The sequence below is a fragment of the Montipora capricornis genome, chromosome 6, assembly GCF_036669925.1.
Source record: "Montipora capricornis isolate CH-2021 chromosome 6, ASM3666992v2, whole genome shotgun sequence".
Classification (NCBI taxonomy): Eukaryota; Metazoa; Cnidaria; class Anthozoa; order Scleractinia; family Acroporidae; genus Montipora; species Montipora capricornis.
In genome coordinates this window covers 59,022,941-59,044,365 of record NC_090888.1, presented here as the reverse complement: position 1 = coordinate 59,044,365, position 21,425 = coordinate 59,022,941, and the positions used below count along the sequence as shown (strand labels likewise).

Genomic DNA, 21,425 nt, shown 5'->3' with positions numbered 1-21,425 from the left:
TACTCCTTAACCTGGACTTTGTCCTTTTGTTTTGCACAATTCAAACTTGTCTATTCCTAAAGGTTTCTTCTTCTCTTTACAACATGGCAACCTTAACGCAACGTACTCGCTAACATAGCATTCAGCCTAACGAACGCTACCGCTCTCTATCACGTTTGACGTAGTACAGCCATGAACCATTTTATAATTGTTTGCTGGCCAGTGAATTCACAACTTGCACAATCCCATAATGCACCTCTATTACCCCCTAAGACTTTTGCATAACCATTGTTTGCAATTTCTCCTGGGACATGAAAAGGTCTCAAGAGAAGTCGAAAACAATGCCTATGCAGATTTTTGTGGTGTAAAAGAGGTGTATTATGGGATTTGTGCAAGTAGTGAATGGAAATAAGGGTGTGGTCACCACGACAGTCGACCATGTCATAACGCAGGCTTGGTTTAGACGATCACATTTATTTCCTAATTGCAAGGCTCTCCCCATTGTTATCATATTTCAAAAAGTCTTTTACAGGTAAAATCACTTAAAGATTATGGTAGTTTGAAGGGTTTTTTTTAAGATATGGCTTGCTGACCTCTCTCTCTGGTTAAATTATTGATTTTAAGACACTCACTGAGGCATCCTTTGTGTTTACAGGCAAACAACTAAATCACCCAGGAAAGAGTTTCCACCCAAGGTAGAGCAACACAAGACTGAATCTGTAACAGGTCAGTCATTTAAATACAGACTCGTGAATACTTCATTTGCTTCTAAAACTAAAACCAGAACGAATTCTTGGTTTGCATCCACGTGATGAGACGGCCATGTTGGTGTGCATTGAAAACAATAGAAAGTAGTCCCACAAGTTTTGCATAATAATAGAATCAAATTCCCAAAAGATATTTTACTGCATTGTTCTGTACACCAACATGGCTGCCGTGACGTCAGATACAACAATCAATAGGCCATCGTCGGCCTTCGGCTTCAACGTCGATTTGAAGGCGAGTGCGAAAACGAATTTCTGGGTGATGATTGGGGCTACTTTTCACGTGGATGGTGACTGATTTTCGTAAAAGACTTTGTAGTTAGAGTCAACTTTTCAGGCCCGAAAGGCAAACGTTTTGGGATTTTCGGCACACGCCGTTTCTCGAAAGTCCCGAAACTTAACGGGCCATTTTCGGGTGTCACAATTCCCTCTGTATCTCAATAACAGAGAAGATTTAAGTCGTCAAACTTCAAAGTCAGTTTGCGTTTTGTTGCCCTTAAAACATCTTAAAAGATCGGCTTTCCTGAACAAGCGGTTGTCAGGTTCACAAATGGCTTTTCGGGCCCGAAAAGTTTTCGGGACCTGGGTTGACTGCATTGGCGATGTATTAGAGGTCATGGGATCATGATTTTTTTTTTTTTTGGTGTCGGATGTATGATTGTGTTTCGAGCTCATTGGTTTGTTTGATTTTGTGCTTTGCTGCGATTGGCCAGGCTTGGTTTTTTGTTTTCATTCACAAATTAGTTGTTTAGCATGCAATATAGCATATTCATCGCTAAATCGGTGATCATCAGACGTGATTTTTAAACCTGAAACAAAACAATTTGGGCATACGACTAGAGTTTAATGTTTGCAGAACTACTATAGGACACCAACATGGCCGCCATGATGTCATGTAATAATTAACAATTAGACCCGTAGCCCTTGCGGGCTATGGGTCAATTTCCCATGAGGCGAAGCCAACTAATCGGACAGAAAAAGCAATAGTAAAGTTAGCAAATGCAAGTTAAAGAAATATTTAATTGGGAATTAAACGAAAGAAAGGGTCACGCTTTTCGCTACTCGAGGACTATTACTAATAGTCCTTTAGTAGCGTAGCCAATCAAAATGCAGGATTTGCATTAGTCCACTAGTTGGGTGATACTAATAACAAATAATACTGAAATAAAACTGATAAAACGCATGTTCCATATGAATAGATGGTTTGCAACCTAGAGACACATATAACAATGCTGCAATGAACAATTGCTGGTGGGCGAACAAAAGGAGCTAATGAGAGATCTTTTATTTTCGTCCACCAACATGGCGGCAATGACGTAACGCGAAAACCACAAATAGATGGTTTTCACCTGACGTCACAGCAGCCATGTTGGTGCACAGAACAATAGAGAAAAAACTGTTTTGGGAATTTGACTTTATTATAATGCAAAACATGAGCCATAATTTGCTATTGTTTTGCGCACCGACATGGCCGTCTCATCACGTGATTGAAAACCATCTATCATCTCAAAAACAAAGATAAAATAAGAGAATTGAACTTAAAAGTGAGCTAATGAAATTGACTGATATGCATGTTTAAAAGCTATGCATAAAATTCTTGTACGCTGTATTTTACATGATCGCCTTTATTTGTTGCTAGGTCCCCCAGATCCAATGCTAAGTGCGTTCTGGTCCCCTGCAAAGACAATAAATATGAAGGCCAACAGCACTGGTGTAGTGGAAATACACTTCCTTCCTTTCGATGTCGGTCACCGTCAGTGTTCAGTCTTGTTTATCAACGATAAAATTGGCGAATTTCTCTACTGTATTGAGGCCAACGCAACTCTGCCTCTCCCCTCCCCGATGCCGGTGACCAACTCCCCCCATAGCGTGCGTATCAGCAGTGCTGCAGCTGCGAGAAGTGGCAGGGGGGCGTACGGTGGCGATGAGAGGGTAGTATACTGGAAATGCGAGCATGATGAGTCGTTCACCGAAGACTTGTGTATCCCGATTGTCAATGAAGCAAGAGAGAATGCATTGGGTGAGTTATCACCGGTGTTTTAGGCTCATTTGGTCGTCATTTGTAATGTAAACCTGAGCCAGATACAGACAAATAAGTTATATTTATTTTATGATTTACTGAAAACATAAAATTTTAACACTGACGTCAGTGGCCGGACCAGGGATTACGTGATGTTGAGAGCTCATGTCGATGTCGCCTGGGTTCAATTTTACGAGTACACTCCAAGACCTTAAAGTGCTCCGAAACTCAAAAAATTTTCGTTCCTAATGTAGATCCTCCCATCCAAAGCAAACATATGTCACCACTGTTACCCAGAATTTCGCGTTTTCTGTTTCGTGCAAGCCACGTTAACTTGGTTGAACTAGCAGTAATTTGGACGCACGATCGATCATGGGTCTATTCTGGACTTACGTCACAAACTGCTTTGCAATGCATAAATTCTTTAAAAACAGGAATGCAAACCAGGTTGTGACGTTAGATCGAGAACAGACCCATACCTCTCACATCACGGTCGTGGGTCCAAATTGCTGCTAGTTCTGCCAAGTTTACGTGGCTTATAATCAAAAACAAAACAAACAGCGGCTACAAACATAATGATAAAGCGCATTTTACTTTTGTTTTTGATTAAGTTGAAATGGCCAAAGACCAAGAATATTTATGATTTTACGTGGCTTGCACGACACAGAAAACGCGAAATTCTGGGCCCGGTTGTTCGAAAGCTGATTAACTTAATCCAGGATTAGCGTAAACTTTGTTTCATGTTTTCAATTTTTTTCGTAAAAGTTTCTTTTGCTTTATTTTGTTTTCAAATTTGACTTCTTCTAATGTAGAGTTTTATCGAATATCACCGTTGAACAGCATTTGAGAATAGAGAAATAAACTCCTTGGTTAATTTTTAACCTGGGATTAGCGTTAATCGGCTTTTGAACAACTTGGCGACATATGTTTGCTTTGGATGGGAGATTTATATTAGGAACGAAAAATATTTGAGTTTAGGTGCGCTGTAATGTGTCCTTATTCTATTGTTGCCTATTCGTCTTTGTTCCGAGTTAATTTTTTTCTTGCCGTCAAGAGCTAGCCACTATTTAGAGATACATTTAAATATGAAAGCTTTTCTCCCTTGTCTCCAGAAAGGAACTGTGATGCAGTGACCTTTCAAAAGCATGCGGAAACTAATGCTTAAATTTCATTCAGGGTCGGGTTTCGTTTTTGGCAATGGTGAGTTCCTGGTGGTGCAGTTATGTCCAGAAATTAAATGCACGCCCAGGTTTTTTTTTTTTTTCAACTATGAGGTAATTAAGTGTTGGCAAAAGACCACGGCAAATGCAGCTGTTTTTCTGTTCTTTGGCAGTAGATTTTAGGAGGCACTTCGTTACGTTAATTGTCTGTATACTGAGACACAAGTGTTGTTGAACTTGGGGAGGGGAACAAGGGGATACTTTCGTTCGTAACGCTTAGAGCGACTTTCGTATGACCTCGAAAAAGTGTTCTCAATTTGTTTCACGGACCAATGTTTGGCAAGATTAAAACAAAGCTTCTCCTTATTCCTGCCAGGGAAACTCTTAATGTGGGCAGTAAACAGTTCGATTGCCCAATTACATCACTGCATAAAGCAAAAGCCGATCGCTTTCCAGTAAATTCCATGGTGAGATGACATTGTTTGCATCCGCGTTCGCTAAGCCAACGAAAGTTCGCGCTCATTTGTTTTTGTTCGATAAGCCAATTAAATGTTTTGCATTTTTGTTTACGATCTGTTTTTGATTTTATTTTCCAAGGTCATATGAAAGTAATTCTATTAAAATCGGCTTGTTGCTAATTACGTGCATTTCTTTGCATATCGTTGTAGCAAACAAAAAGGTCACAACTTGCATTATGTTTCGCGTGGGTTTCCATGCATTATGCCGGTTTGCGAATTGTTAGGGCCATGTACAAAGTCGAAACTCACAGCTGACAAAACACTGTTTATAGCTCATATTGCGGCGAAATAATAGCCAGTAAAAGAAAAAAAGAGCTTTTCATGTTATGCTACCGTCATGAGAACATTGTCGCCGTAAATATGAGACGTACGGCTCGGAAAATGAAGCTGTTCATTGTAAGTTACAGTCAGAGACAGATTTTGTGTGTTTATGCTTACTTCCTCCATCCTCTGCTTTAACACAATTTAGCGTACTGTCTAGAATTCAATTTCTCTTAGGCTGTTTGACTTATTTTTGCCGTCTATTTTTCTTTTCGTTTGAAGCGATTGCCGCTCAACAGCGCATGTCAGAACGAGAGCTTCAGCGCCGTAAACTAACCGGCACGCTGACCAGTTGCTCCGTCACAGCCAGTGTTGCCGCGCTGGGTCTGGGAGGAGACACATTCCTTCATGCGGGAGACCCCGGTACGAAGGAGGCCTTCGAAAAGGAGGTCACTGAATTTCATACAGAATTAAGCTCCAAGTTCTTCCTTGCTGCTTCCAAGGTCACCATCCCCGCAAGCATAAGTAACAAGAATGGTAAGTTAAAGAGTGCAAAAGTCATTAATTGATTTTTTTGCAATTTAGAAATTGTCAGCAATCGCATATGAAAAGGGAAAAAGACACATACCAAATTACATTAACGAAAGACCTTTATAGGATAACTCATAAGTAACATATTCTTCACAGGGAGCCATGTGCGCGAACAAGTAATATGTAAATATTTAACCTTGTTCATCTTGGCATTATCACTCTTTCAAGCTTTCCAATAGGCCAGTTTCGTATTCTAACGGTTGGACTGGATCTAGCATGAAATGGAGGCTAATGCGGGCAAATTAATTTGCATTTGAAAAGATTTGTCCGCATTACCCTCCATTTCATGCTAGATCCAGTCCAGCCGTGAAAATTTGAAAATTGTCGATTAGCTTATATTTCCTAAATACAGTGACATTTGATCGTCATTGATTGTAAATTGTTATTGTATTGTACCTAGTTGGTATTAAACTAAGATCAGGGCTGAGTTGTTTAAAACAGTGTTAGGTCTGAACATTGACTGACAACCTCACACTGAACCATGATAACCTATAGATTTGAGTCGAGCAAGTACCTGGACTATCGAGGGACATTTGGCCAGGCGTCAGTCATTTCCCGCTAAGCATGTCAAGTATTACCCCTCGTAGCCACTGTTTTTACGTCGCATTTGCATAAATTAGCAATAACAAACAATGAGGATAAGAAGCTCAACCTAACCATGTTTGAGAAAATAATCACTCAACGTGGAGTGCTGGTTCTTCACTCGTTTCTTTGAGCTCGTCCTTTTATCATTGGTATCCTCATGTAACATCTCATTTTGGACCTCCTATCATTAGATCTGTAAAGCAATAATTATCAAACTCAAGTTGTTATTTTCCTCAATATCTATTGGTTTACCCTCTACAGGACGCAATTCACCAAAGAACACAATATCTTTACCCGTGACCTTTCAGCCGAAAGGACCTGGACACTACCCATGTACAATAACCTTGAAGTCTGCGCATGACATCCGAGTGTATCAGCTGGAGTGTACCGTGACGCCAGAGGGCTCAGCTCTTGAGCTGGAGTTCACGTCACCGGCACATCAATCCGTTTCGCAGGATATACCAGTGGTAATTTGTTTTCGTTATTTAGCATATAAATGCGTATATTTCTGCCAAGGTTGGATTGTAAGAGAGAGGCGTAGCCCAGTTGGCTCGTGCTTGGCTTTCAGAGCAAGAGGTTCCCAGTTTGATCCTTGGTGACTTCAACGTCTGTTTCGACTTTTCTCTGATCCGTGTAGCTATAGCTGTAAATACCCGTAAAACGGAGCACTCTTAAAGGACGCACCGTCGGCTTCCATTGGTACATGGCAGCCTCGTAGCTAAAGGAACTACCGACGTTAAATTCAGTTACTTTACCTTTACCTTGAGTTTTCTTATCGAAAGACCATTTATTTTCTCCTCAGTGTCAGCTCAGTGCTTTGGATGGTTTTAAGACTCGCTAACCCGAGCCAATTTGCCCGATTGTGAGATTCTACCAGCGTAACTAAAGTCAAATAACGAATGTAAATTGCCTTATTAGTGGCTTTAAAGGGGCTTAGTCTCTAAAGAAACTGGTGAGCGTCAGTGAAGAAGTGAAACACAGAAATGGGTAACTTATCAATTGGGCGGGGTATATGGTAAATTGACCACCGAAAAGAACTTGGAAAGTTGACGTTTCGGACGTCAGCCCTTTGTCAGAGCGAACTAATAGAGTACAATAGACCATTTTCGAATTCTCACGGTTGGACTGGACCTAGCATGAAATGGAGGCTAATGCGGGCAAATCTTTTTAAATGCAAATTAATTTGCCCGCAATAGCCTCCATTTCATGCTAGATCCAGTCCAACCGTTAGAATACGAAACTGGCCTATTCAGGGAGTAATCGATCGGAGTAATTTTGCGCGCTCGGCCGATTTGAAATTACGAGCATGATTGCCCCTGAATGGGAGGCGTGGTGGCCTAACGGTTAGCGCGCTGGTCTCCGGATCGAGCGGTCCGGGTTCGAGCCCTGGCCGGGTCATTGTGTTGTGTTCTTGGCCAAGACCCTTTACTCTCACAGTGCCTCTCTTCACCCAGGTGTATAAGTGGGTACCGGCAAATTTAATGCTGGGGGTAACCCTGCGATGGACTAGCATCCCATCTAGAGGGGAGTAGAAATACTTCTAGTCGCTTCATGCTACAGTAACCGGAGATAAGCGCAGGCCTGATGGGCCACTAGGTTCGTAGCAGACTTTATTACCCCTGAATTGTACGACACGAAGTCCTATTACTAATTAATCGTGACTATAACAAAATGGAGGATAAAAAGTCTTCGAAAGAAAAGCGTTCTTTAATTCCTTCGGGAGTGAGGGACCCGATTTGAAAAATGAATCTTTCTTCAGAATTTTTTCGGCTTTCCGTGTTGCCTTGGTGCAGGGAAAGCCGAATGGCGGTGACCTGGCGACCTCCACGGCTCATCAGTTACTTGGCATTCGGTACACACTCAACAAAGGTGTTCAAGTTAAATGTTAATTATTAACAGTTTCAATTTTCTAAACTTTAACGTCTGTCTTCTCTGGGCAGGTCAATCAAAGTAACCATGATTGGCATCTGGCGGCGACCATTACAGGGGAGGGGTTCTACGGACCACCGGTGATGGTCGCAAAATCACGCCTCACCACCCACTATCCCCTGATGTTCAGACCATCTTACGAGGGTAGCGTTGAGGTAAGTACACGAAGACCTTTCACTTGCAATCTGATTACACTTCTCAACCTTACCTTAAAGCTAGAAAACGTTAACGCACGTGTAGTTAAACTAGCTTGACTTGCTAGTTTGTCCGAAGAAATAGTGATTCATTACCCGTCGTTTGTGAGGAATCTATACAGTGGCAGGTTAACCGGTTGGTAATGTAAAAGCGAGGGAGCAGTTTTTCCATAGTGTGTTTGTCCCCCGTCGTTCATTGTTCTGTTTTTTCGTTCATTGCCTCTTACTGTCATTAATTTCTCTTACTAGAAGTGGTAGCCCGCGTTTTTTCCAAATTAATTTATTCAAATTGAACTGGAAAAACAAGGTGCCTTAGCTTACGGTACGACCTGAGAAAACGAAGTTAATGCACATAGAGCGAGTTTCAATGGAGTGTCGTCAAACCAAAACCAAAGTAATTACTTTGGCCAATCAAAAAGGACGGAGACAATCCAGTAAACAAATGAAAATTCGAAGAAATTACACGTAGCCGATACAAAGCGCGGGAAAATGTGCACGCGCGAGCCACGATTGGTTTTGGTTTCACTTCTGATTGGTTGAAAAAGTGGCGCGAGAACTTTGAACCAATCACTGAATTAAGTAATGCATAACCAAAGCAATTCGCTAATGAGTTTCGACACTCAATTGAAAACCGCTCTATGTCCGAAAATGCACCCAATTAGATGCACGCCCGCTTAATTGCCGCCCGCGTGTACCATTTGAGCGAGTACTTAGATGTCATTTTTACGATTTCGTTATTGAGGGAAAACTGACGCTTACAAACACGCTAGATGGGAATGAACAGGTCTATAGGCTGCGAGGAACAGGACAGAAACCGCTTCCATTGGACCACATCTTGATAGAGTGCCCCGCTAAGGAAAGGTAACGGCAACACTCTCACAATTTGGACAATTTTGTTATGCGAAATGCGCAGTTCACAAGACATTTTGTCTCGCAGGTGATCCTTTAGGCCACGACCAACTTACCTAATTTTTGATACATAAACGCAACTTTCTTGTCCAAGTCTGGCTGAGTGGAAGAAAGAATGTGGACAGCTGTTTTTGCCTGCCCCCGCCATTACCGACCATTTTTTCCCCACCCCGGCACCCGCGGGTTTTCAGAGTGCTTATTGTGTATTCGTAATAATGTATCCCTTTTTGTTTATGGAGGATACAGTGAGGCTTTGTTATATCGAATATATTTTATTCCGAATTGTATATATATTTTTTGGGGGATTAAAGGTAAAAAATCATCGCCCTACCTACATGTACCCTTATTTCTAGTACATCGAAGTTACACGCTTGTAGTCTATCCCTCCAGCTTCGGTATAATTGTTTTTCTTTGAGATTTAGTTGGTACTCAGTCACACTTAGTGACACTAATGATAATGTCCAAATTCTTGTTGACAGCGCCACTTACACTCTACAAGTACCAAACGTTACGAAAGATAAACTCACATTCCAGGTTAGTACATGAGAATAACGGATGCCAGGAAGACACTACAGTGTTGTTAATCGTGTTTTAAATTGGTTTATAATGCACCAATTGCCAGCGATACTGCAGATCCGATCCCGAGCAGATCTGATCGCCCACATGACAGCCTGTGCTTGAGTCAGTACTCAAGACAGTCAACGTCGGTTACGACGGACAGCCATATACATAAAAATGGGCTTATAAATTTATAAGTCTTTTTACGTGATGTATCTGAATCTATATAATGAAACTCTGTTTTCGCTTTGCTTATGTTACATTTGTAAAGACGCTTAAGCAGATTTGGAAGTTCGAATGTGGATGTGCATTTAATTTATAAATCAAATAGAAAAATCTTAAAATTCGAAATTTAACAAGCATGCTATTTTACTTGTGCTCTGTTAGGTCAAGACCGACCTAGATATCGTGAGTGGACCAGCTACAATCACTGTTCTTCCAGGAAAAACGGCCGAGCACTTGATCACTGTCTCTCCATGGAGACGAGGCACTTTTAGTGGAATTGTTTCATTTGACTCACCTGTGGAAGCCAGTGTTAGCCCTCATTTGCCAAGGTGAAATCCTTCACTCATTTTTAGAAGCTTGTAAAAGGAATCTGAAAAAGGAAGTTATATAAGTTAGTTCACGATCGCCTTCGTTCAAATAGGCTTAAGTATTGGTTTAAAGTTCTCGAGCCACATTGTCGGTCCGTTCGAAAAAAATGACTTATTTAGCTTTATAGCCAATCAAGTTACGAATAATTCGTCCCATGTAAGGGCTTTGTCTTAATTTAACACTTCTTATTAAATTCAGTTTGATAGTCCATTCATCTTTACAAAGATGTGCTTAGAGTGCGTATTCACGGTTGCTTGACTTATTCATCAGACAATGTTATCTGGCTTTTGAAAAACTGGGGCCCGTACTTTGAGGATCGTTTGTACTATCGTGTTGTATTTATCCACAGAACTGTCGACGATGATGAAGTTGAGGAGAATGACCAAAATGAGATCGCAGAGAATAAGGGCTCCGCTGTGAGTACCACCACGCGCCCCTACCGTTTGTGGTACACTATTGAGATACAAGCCTCAGCACCCCATCCGGAAAGGACCCTAGAAGTCACTTGTGCCGCTCACTCGGCAGTGGCAGTGGACATTGCAGTGACAAACCCGACTCGAGAAAGGATTGTTATGGACGTGCTCATCGATGGCGAGGCTCTAACCGGCGAGCCCAGGATCATTTTGTTCCCGCGGCAGCAGGTCACCTATCACGTGACATTCGCACCAACAGTGATTGGTGAATATACTGGAAGGTGAGATATGTGTTCTTCTGGGGAGAAGGTTTGTCTAGGTTTGTATTATTTTAAAAAGCTGTATTTTTTCATTTAGCGTAAGTAAGCTTCCCGCGTTGCCTTAATCAGCATAACCTTATCTAGTCCTTTACTCTCCTTTGCAAAGCCCCCTCTGTACTAAATACAGGTGACGACGCATGGTTGCTTGCAACGATCATGGAAGATGTATGAAAAATACATCTTGCAATGTGAAGACAAGAATTGAAAATTCTAAATCCAGCGCAATTCATGAAAATTCTTCAGTCCACTTGAGAATGGCCCGTAAACTTAGGAAATAGCCTTCAACTGGAAACCGATGTCTTACGATATTGACGGAAAGTACGCAAATATCTCACAAAAGTCCTTTTGATAAAATACTTGTTGATGATGTGCTTCGCACATGTGAGAAAAGCATTTGAGATTCAGTGTTCGAAATATTAATAAAAATGTAATATTTACCGGCTTTGTTCTCTTTGTAGTGTGATTTTCCAAAGTGAAGCTGTGGGAGAATTTTGGTATGACCTCATCCTCAAAGCTACCACCCCTCTACCAGTGCACCTGCCAACAGTTCACTCCGAGCTTGGAAAGTAAGTAGCTGCGAGAATATTGGGACGGATTCTTTGGGGACTATTTTAGATAGGAATATACGGAATGTTCGGTTTAATCTGTTCTTTTGAGGACTGCTCTCCGGATGGCAGAATGAGAGGGGGAGATCATGAATTTAAGAGCTAAAATCGTACTCGGACACCCTGCCGCCCACAAAGTCGAGTAAAGAACCTTAAATATGTACTCGGTGATACTTAAAACATGAAGCTTTTGGGGTCGTGTACAGAGCATATGAAGGACCTTAAGATCTAGGACGGCAATTTAGCGAGAAAGCCACCAAACAATAGACTTGAATGAGCAAAACAATGGCTCTGCACTTGCGATTTGAAGTTTGGTACCTATCTCTCCCGTTATGTGCCAATCTCCAACGTGAAATGACCAAATCTCAAGTTCTAAGGAAGACGAAAGCACACACGGGTGAATGTTTTATTTTATTTCTAAGTTTCAACACTGTTCTTCCCAATTCAGTTCCTGGATAGTTTCGATACTTGGTGGTACAATACAATACAATACAATACATACTTAATTGACCTCTCCCCATAGGGGCTTTTCAGGGCCAATGAAACACAATCAACGAAACAACGGAACAGAACAACAACAACTGTTACAAGTGCAACTGAGAAGTTGAACCAGGGACTACCAGGGACAAATTCAGCAAATGGTCAGAGTGGGTCTTGAACCCGGGATCTCCGGATCTCAAGGCAAGCGCCCTAACCACTGGGCCACACTGCACAACACAATTTTCATGAACAAACTGGAATAATCACGAAGCACTTTGAGAAGCATAAACTACCAATCTTAAATGACGGTTTCGCGGACGTCGCCGTTTTGGATCTTAAGGTCCCTATTAATTCAAGTAAATACAACACGTTAAGGCGCCATCCAAAACCAGGAGCAATGCCGCACTAGCCGTTCTTTGACCACAGTAGGGAGCTTAAGCATGCGCGTTTGTTGGGACGCGCACGGGAACCGGAAGTGAGCTGTTTTCCCTTTTAACTTGTCTTCACACAACCACATTTACATTGCAAAGTATCGTTTCTCCATTAGAGATGATTAGTATAAAAATCTGGGAGACACCACTGCCCTGGCACGCGAAATGCTCTCTTCCGGTTGCCGTCCGCGTCTCAAAAACGCGCGTGCTTAAGCTCCCTAATGACGGAGCCTGTAAGATGCAGTGGTGTGGCATTCTTGAGTTTGTGTGTCATACCTAAGGACATTTGTTGGCAAAGTAGACAGTGATGTCAAATGGGCCAGGCCCCATGCTATAGCTCCTGCTTTGGTCCACTGCAAGGCTTGATAAGTTAACCTAACCTGCGCAACACATAAAAAGCGAAATTTCGGCCCGAAAATGGTGAAATGTTTGCCTCTGAGGGAAGGACTTATTTTATCAACGGAAAAGATTCTAGTTTAGGTTCATTTTACCGTTTTGAGTTCTAATAACAAAATAGTTTAAAAAATTTCCTGAGATTAAGATAAGATTATTCTACGCGACTTTACATAATTGGAATTCTGTGTGTTTTCACCGCCTACAGCTACTTTCTTTGATCACGCAGTTTCTTCAACTAATGTAGTGTTGGTATTTTCAGGTCTACGTATCAGATGATTCGCCTTCAGAATCCTACAGGCGAATCACTTGTGTTGACTCCTCAGTGTACAAATCCTGCAAACTTCAACCTGGAACTAGACAATTCCTCACAGATTCTTCTGGCAGCTGGCAGCCTGTTAGAGGTACCACTGAAGTTTACACCATCGGCTATTGGGCGTCTTCATGCTGCTGAAATTTCCTTTCAGTGCCCTCAGGTAAATACGCTTTGTGTTGATATTAAACATCCGCTTCACTTTAGGTAAGAAAGTAGCTTTCATTCATTCATTCAACCACCAACGACGGCTGCTGCTCGTCATACAACTATTGAAAATTCTCTCATACGAGCTTATCAGTTCCTTTCTCGTTTTTTTTTTGTCATCTACGACAAGACCAACAGGAAACTGACAAAGGGTAACCAACTGAGAATATCCCGTGTTGTAGGCGTAGTGATAAGAGGCCTCTCATCAGTATTGAAAGATCAATATCCAGGTTGTTGTCAAAGTGGATTGAGTTCGTTTTGGCTCTGGACTCTGCTGAGAGCGTTTTTCTCCGCCTCACCAAAAATCAGCATGTCCTAATTCCACCTGTTGTGGGAAAATACACTGAACCGAGGTTGTAAATACGCATCCTTCTTTGAATAAAGTGTTTTTCATCTTTTTTTTCTCTCAATTTGTTCGATTGCTTAATAGGCAAGCAACTGGCTTGAAGTCAAGTAGATTCAAGTAGATGAGGTTTAACTAACCGCAGATTACATTTCGACGTACGCCTTTTGCCATAGACACGAATCTCGAATCTCGCCCCCTAGACTTTGATACGTGGCTTGCGTATGGTATTTCTTTTCATTCTAAGATTTTCTTGTCTCCTTGCTTGACGCGCAAACCAAGAATAACGGTGTTCACAAGAATTAACTAACAAATCGAGAAAACTGTACAAAACCATATGCAAAAGAATCTAAAGGAAAAGAAATTCTCTTCCGTCCGGTATGATTTCACTGCAGTATTTGTTCTTTGAAGGCGGCCCGAACTAACTAGAAATCTAATTTAACGAAGTCAGTGTCACGAATATGCAAATTCAGTAGGTTGTCCAGTAACACGATAGTCCATTAGTCACTTTTTGTCCGAACGGTAACGTGATATTCTTATCTCATTTTGTTAGCTGGGTAGCTGGGTATTTCACGCATCCGGCACGGGAATGATGCCTGGTGCAGCGGATCCTATCAATCTCTATTCACAATTGGGTGGAAATTCGTCGGTGATTATTCCGTTCAAAAATCCAACTGACAGACAAGTCACTGTGGACGTGATCATGAAGGAAAGGCTTTTGTCCCGAACTGGTAAGTATTATCAGGAGCCATTGAATATCTGTGTTCCGCTTGGGCTTAATGGTTGAGTGATCGGTGTAATCTGTCGTTCTTTCTGTTAAGGGCGTTCCCTACTAATTCAAAGGTATTTTTGCGCGGTTTATGAACATGCGGGAAAAGCAGATCTTAAAAAGTGTTATTCAAATCCAAAAAGAAAATTGAGGGTAACCACGCATTTTTCAAAGATAATTAATCAGCAATATTTGTAAAAAGCTTTAAAATACAAAGTAATGTATGGCGTTTGTTTCCAAATCGAATCTTGATAATCTCAGAAAAATGCATGGTTACCCCCAATTTTCTTTTTGGAAACCAAGAGCACTTGCCGAGTTCAGCTTTCTCTGCATGGTTTTAAACCGCACAAAAATATCCCTGTATTAGTAAGCACCACCAATAGGAAACCGAAGTATCTCCAGATGCGCAGAACGTATGCGCAATACCAATAGTAGGCACTGTCCTTAAAAAATCACAATTGACAACCGAGTCACGTTCAATTCTCAGTAAAGTAAAGACCAGAGCATTAGTGGCAGGCTGTCTGTGTAAGGACAGGAGAGTGTGAAGTAGAAGAGGGAATCCCCCATATTTTGCCCTATTGCGATGAAATTTATTTGAAATGTATTATTATTACCGTGTCATACTGCGTGGTTATTTCAAAGACGACAACGCCTTATTGGTCAGTTGATGTGAAAATGGACCGCGCGGTCATGGTAACAAGAGATAAAAATAACCCTCGCAGAACGGGTGCTATCTAAAAGTAGATTTCAAATAGTTGTCATGGAAACAGGGATTCGCTCCCTTACCTCATATTCTCTTGGTAAGGATCTGTGGCCCGTTACCTGTTGCACTTCTTTACTTCGGTTTAAGTTTTTTTAGCCACCATTGCAAAGTAATCTTAAACAGCTATTGGCAATCCGTTTCTCCCAACACTGGTCTCAAAATAGATAATCACATCTGGTAGTATCCAATTGTTGGAATATTGCGTGAATTTTAGCCAAGTCCTCAGTACTCTCAGTGATCCTAGGAGGCAGCAGAAATTTAGGCTAACGCAAATATCACTCTTTACCGCACTTTTCCCCAGGTGCTTTATTCAGCATGCGTCTTGACTCTCAGCCCAAAGCATCGGTTTTCTGTCTCCTTCTCAAACGTGTCAAAAGCATCCCTCTGGAGCCTGGAGCGAGTCTAGATATCCCAATCTCCTTTGCACCCGACACCATGCAGCTGTATGAAGCTACTGTCACTGTAACTATACACAGAGAAGATCCCACTGACACCTGGGGCGGTGACTACCCCAGCATGATGAGTACGCGCATGGTCAATGATCTCCATTGGATATACCCCGTTAGGGGGATTCCTGAGTCCCTTCCTATCAAGGAGTCCCAGGCCCCTTGTATTGAATGCAAGGCTCGGAGCCGCGTGGAAGAGAGGGTGGAAGTGTCGCTCACTGGACTGGCTCCTAATTCTGTGGGGGCGGGGATAGGACGGTATCCAAGTGTTACCCCGATAAGTCTACTGGGACGTCGTATGCCCGGAGAATTGGAATATGGAGTGGACTACCTCAATGTTCCGGAAGAATTTAGGTACGTCTTTGGTATATATAATCTGTAAGTACACCAGGACAGGCCTTTTCGAACATTATTGGTGGGATTTTAGACAAAAGGCTAAAAAGTAAGAAGAAAAGAAACCCGAATTTCAGCACTGTGGTATAATCTTTCTAAAAAAACAAAACTAGGAAAATAAATCAACTTAAAAAATTAAACTGAATACTTTTGCCTAAAGGAAATTTCAGTTGCAATTTCTCAGCAACTCAGTATCCAAATGCATGGAACGTGTCTGAAGGGGACAGGTAGCTACCAATCATCGACAAAAGTTGTTGAGACACATGAAAACTACCAACCTTTTTTCCCTTGTTGTAAATTGTCCTCTCTCTCCTCGTGAAAGGTAGCCTTCCCTTGCCCGTTTGTCAATGTTGGAAACAAATAAACACCCACGAAGTGTTTTGCAACATTTTTTTGGGAGGGGAGGGGAGGGGGGGCACAGGGGGCGGACTACAGATGAAAAAGGTGTTTTCATTTAAATACAAAATACTATTGTTAGTTCGAAAGCGTTGGTTTTGGTAAATTGTCTCGATACTTTTGTCCATGATTGTAAGTTGCCAGACTACTGATAGCTCTAATTAGCATGAGACAAGAAAAACCTGTAGGATTCTGGTACTTGTACTTAAATGGTGTCATCATGCAAATTAACAAATTGATGTCAGTTTTTCATGCGTCTGCCCTGTTATTGATCATGAATTTGTCAAAGTAGCTGTGGATCCACGAGGCGATAGCCAAGTGGATTCGCAGACTACTTTGACAATATTATGACGAAATTCGTTGTCAATAACAGGACAGACGCATGAAAAATTGACATCAATTTGTTTTTTACAATAACAAAAAGGCAGAGGGGTCAAAATTAAGTCAAAACACGAGAGGAACACGAGACAAAAATGCAAGAAACTTCAATCTGACGCGAGCAATATCACGTCATTATCGCATAAATTGTAAATTCATGTGCCTGTCCGCTTATTGACGATAAAAATTAGCCAATGAGCGCGCGAGAATTTTGCAGTCATTGTAAAATGTCCTATTGTCGCTTTTTATAGACGCCTGTAAAATTCAGGCGGTTCCAACGGGATTCGAACCCATGAACTCTGCGATACCGGTGCAATGCGATACCAACTGAGCTATGAAGCCACACAGTTGGGAACAGGTCAATTTGTTGGGCTTATTTGTTCCCGATGAATGAAATGAGATGAGATGAATTCTTACATGAGAAAGACTGAGCTAATTATAATCAACATTGCTATTACGTGAAAGTGCAAATGGCATGTTACTCATTGCTTGTTATAAAAGCATAAACATTTACTTATTTTAGCTTCTCTCACTTTTGACAATTTGCCCGATATGAGCTAAAACTGAATAAACTGGTTACTTTGAGTTTTGACAAGACACAAATGCCGTTTGCCTTAAACATAGCTTCAAGTCACTTTATTGTTGGCAGGGCAGCCAAGTGCTCTCACCACTGCGCTAACGTTAACCCCGCTTCTGTTTACATACATCAAAAGTCAATAGAACTCGCCTTCTCTTTTGTAGGTATGAACTCGTTTACGAAGATGCTGAATCACAGTCCTGTCTTGAGAGATCACTAGGTGTGAGTTTAATGAGAAAAATGAAGAATCAAGTATCTGGAGTTGTCATTCTTGTTTTCAACTTTGTGTTTTCGCCTTTCAAACCATTCAGGTATGTCCTCGTTTATTTCTTGTTCACTATCGCGACTTCTCTCTTTGACATCCTGTCCATATACTTCTCCGTCCGGTCTGGAACCTCCACTGCAACAAAGAGGTAACTTTCACCACGGGGCGAAAAATGTACAATCCAATGTTCTATATTTTTTTCGAAGGAAAGTGTTTGTATCTGAAATAAACGAATTTAAGAATGGCTTATTTTTGTTTTCAAATTTTCCGGGTGCCGCCATTTTGAATGATGACGTAATGACGTGTTATGTTATCCTATATAGTTATTCCAATATTACAAAGTTAGGTAGTGTAAATTTTGTACTCTCAAACCCTTATTTTTTTAAACGCGTTAGACCTCACTCACAGTGTTGAGCATGCGCGGCTGCTACTTAGTGCGGGCTGACTTAACAACAGCGAAATTACTGTAAAGGAATACGCGAAACACAGCGGGCTCAAGTCACAGTCAGCAAACATATCATGGGACATGCGTTGTGAACAGTCCCGTCCATTGTCGTGGACGGCGGTTGGATCAAAGTGGTTTCGACCAATGGCGGAGGTCTCTTTTCCCGCACTCGTCAGCCCAGCGAACGCAAAACGAAAAGAGACCTCTGCTCAGCAGGGAAAGGACAGGTACGAAAAAAAAAGAGAAAACAGGAGGCAAATAGTCAGCTTTTATGGGGTTGTTTGTTTTTTTTTTTTCACCTCTTTGATCTCCTTCTTCCGTTTGCAGTCACAAAACCCAACTTGTGATATCAGCAACTTCCGGTGGAGTGTGGAGGTTTCCGCTCAAATTGTTGGCCACTGAACCGGAAGTGGATGACATTATCACCATCGAATCTGTTGGACTTAACAAGGATTCAGTTGTGGGCTTCCGCATGACCAGTCAAATGAGGTGCGTATAGTCAGTACGGCGATCGAATGAAAACTGCTTTGTTGAGACTGGTTTTTCTGCGTAGTATATCTTCTCCACACTTATCTAATTCAATCTTGTTGCAAGCCATTACATATATAACCAGTGAAACGATTACAAAAAAAGGAGAAGTGTACCTTCTCCAATGTTCTCCTCTTGGTGGCTAAGTTTCTGTTGATATGATGTGTATCACATTACTTTTTGGGTTGCTGTTGCTATCACGGGAGCACTATGTCATCGTCCATGTAAGTCTTGAAAGTTAATTCCGACTTTCTGGAGCGCGAATTTGGACCACCAACGGCATACCGAAACCGCTGCTATTTTTACAACGTTTATGCCTTCCAAAGTGATGAATTTTTGGAATTTGATAGCAGTACGTATTCGGTAAACATTAAGGTTCACATTGCAATTGACAATCATACGCGGCTTGGTGCTAATCTGTTTTAAACTTAAGTGCCCCTGTGATCAAGAAAATCACTTCCTTTTTTCCTTCAGATTTTGAAAGTGTGTTTGCTTAACATCTGACTGGCAAAATTTTGAGCTTTGATTTTTATCCAAAGGCCGTTTACTTTGAGTGTAAGTTTTGGATTTCACGGTCCGCCATTACTCACGTTCAAAATGATCGATTGGATCTCAGAGGGTTAAATCTTGGGAAAAGAGACGTGATTTATTCACTAGCTTAAAATTCAGATTGTAAACGTAGCTTATTATGTGTGCAAAACACGAGTTCAACAGTCTAAAAGCCCGAAACTCCCGTGCTGTATTTAATTCAGCCGCGTACACACGCATTGCATTCTTAAACTATTGAGTCTTTGACGTCATTTTCTCCTCGATCCAGTTCTCTCGAGATTTTAAAGATAGTTATGGCGGACCATTAAATAGGAAAATTCCAGCTTTAGGACGGTGCCTATTAATTCAAAGGTATTTTAACGCGGTTGTATGGGTATGCGGGAAAAGCAGATCTCAACAAGTGTTATTAAATTTCAAAAAGAAAGTTGGGGGTAACCACGCATTTTTCAAAGATAATTAATCAACAATATTAGCAAAAAGCTTTACTGATACAAAGCAAGTTATGGCGTTCCTTTCCAAATTATATCTTAATTATCTCTGAAAAATGCATAGCTACCCTCAGCTTTCTTTTTGGATAGCAAGAGCACTTGCTAAGTTCTGCTTTCTCCGAATAGTTTTAAACCGCGCAAAAATATCCCTGCATTAGTAAGCACTACCGATAGGAAATCCAAGTATCTGGTGATGCGCAGAACGTATGCGCAATAACAATAGTAGGCACCGTCCTCAAATAAACAGGTGTCTTTTTTAAATAAGGGCTTAAAACTTTGGTCACTTAGTGTAGTGAGTTGGTCAAATTGAGCACTTTAAGGAAGACACTAGGCAGGAGGGTCGAAACTTTGGGTCTTGAATCGTACTTTGACAAGATAAGACAAGTAAAACCCGAAACAATTTTTTTTCAAAACGCATTGGGATTTTGAAAAATATAACTTAAGTTGCTGGAAGAAACTCCACCTCTCCACTCAACAAATTAGCCGTTGTTTATTCTGATTACGAGAGGAGACATAAGTTTAAGTCCTTTTGCGACCCCGCCGCTTCACAGCAGAAAATATTTTATTTGCTTTCCACAAAAAAACTTGCGGTAAGCCGCAAAGCTTGACCGAATGCAATCTTTTCGGTGGAGCATTCCAATCTTTGTGGAACTCTTTCCAACATGAAAGAAGGAAGTTGGATGTATCGTAGTAACGACTTTTCTGGTGTGATGCTATTCCATCGTTTTAGAGGAAAGTCAATAATTTTCTTGCCTTTCAGACAACCTCTCCCATTCGAAGCATTCTTTGCTCCCAGTTCTGACGAGGAGTTTACGGTCACTCCGTCGTCTGGAGAGCTGTCTCCAGCGGGTACCGAAGGGACCCTCATTAGGGTCGCATACAAGCCCCAAATATACGGGAAAACACACAAGGCAAAACTTGTGGTCCAGACATCGGACATGCAGTGGACATATGACGTCCTAGGCACAACCGCTGACTACAACCCACCCAATGCACGGGCAAAAATCCTCTCTACGAGTGCGAGCTCATCTCGTAGGGCAGTTAAACAGAAGAAAAATTATGTACTGGAGAACTTGAAGCTACAAAGTACTGCGGTATCGTCTCCCTTGAAGGGAGTTAGGCTGGTTACACGCTCAGCTAGATGAAACCATAGACGTATTTGTCTCAGTGTACTGGAAGCAAGCGGATTTTGACAAAATTTTAAATTTACTCAAAGCCATGTAAGATTTTGTTACTGTATTGTTGGATATGTACATAATTATTTCTAATTCTGGATTTTATTTTTTTGTGTTCATACAATGAGGATGACCAAATTTGTCTTTTTTTTTTGTTTTAAACGTTTTCCCTGTTGTTTGAACGATGAACAGATTCTCTGAATGTCGCTAAAATGTTAAATAGTAACAATTAGAGCTTTTGCAGCCTCCATTATCAGCTGATATTGCTACAGTCTCAGTCGTGTATAAGCTTAATATTTTATGTTACGTTTTATTTTGGGATTAGGCCATTTCCGAGTTCATGTCTGCGTCCTTTTCAAAGCTAGGCTAAGTGCGAAGTTCTTATGATTGTAATTAGTTCTACTGTAAATATGAATAAAAACTAATTTCCATAAGAAAAACTTTGCTTTTAGACTCGCTTTGATGAGGACGCAAACATGAACCTCGAAATAACCTATTGGCTCAAAAACTAGGAACTGGGAATCGAGGGATGGCAAACAGAGAACGGGGAACGATTTTCTTAAAGTTAAGGGGGAACTCAATAAAATAGGAAACCTCCAGAACGGGGAATCTCTGAAGTAAGGAATCTTTGAAAATGGAAATCGATAAAGCAATCATGGACGCAAGGGAAAAAGTTGTGTTTTTAA

General features: G+C 41.2%; 1 protein-coding gene across 1 annotated transcript in view; it reads left to right on the top strand.

The window, feature by feature from the left end:
• LOC138052677 (cilia- and flagella-associated protein 47-like) overlaps window positions 1-20,863 on the top strand; it is a 71,346-nt gene extending 50,483 nt beyond the window's left edge. Inside the window, exons 38-53 of the mRNA XM_068899226.1 lie at window positions 635-705; window positions 2,383-2,763; window positions 4,985-5,239; window positions 6,140-6,345; window positions 7,819-7,962; window positions 8,744-8,862; window positions 9,390-9,444; window positions 9,856-10,022; window positions 10,412-10,756; window positions 11,254-11,361; window positions 12,967-13,180; window positions 14,121-14,298; window positions 15,401-15,899; window positions 17,454-17,600; window positions 18,327-18,488; window positions 20,325-20,863. Of these exons, the coding sequence (XP_068755327.1) occupies window positions 635-705; window positions 2,383-2,763; window positions 4,985-5,239; window positions 6,140-6,345; window positions 7,819-7,962; window positions 8,744-8,862; window positions 9,390-9,444; window positions 9,856-10,022; window positions 10,412-10,756; window positions 11,254-11,361; window positions 12,967-13,180; window positions 14,121-14,298; window positions 15,401-15,899; window positions 17,454-17,600; window positions 18,327-18,488; window positions 20,325-20,709 (3,436 nt within the window). The 3' untranslated portion in view covers window positions 20,710-20,863. The remainder of the gene's footprint in view (window positions 1-634; window positions 706-2,382; window positions 2,764-4,984; window positions 5,240-6,139; window positions 6,346-7,818; window positions 7,963-8,743; window positions 8,863-9,389; window positions 9,445-9,855; window positions 10,023-10,411; window positions 10,757-11,253; window positions 11,362-12,966; window positions 13,181-14,120; window positions 14,299-15,400; window positions 15,900-17,453; window positions 17,601-18,326; window positions 18,489-20,324) is intronic.
• Window positions 20,864-21,425: the final 562 nt, after the last annotated feature.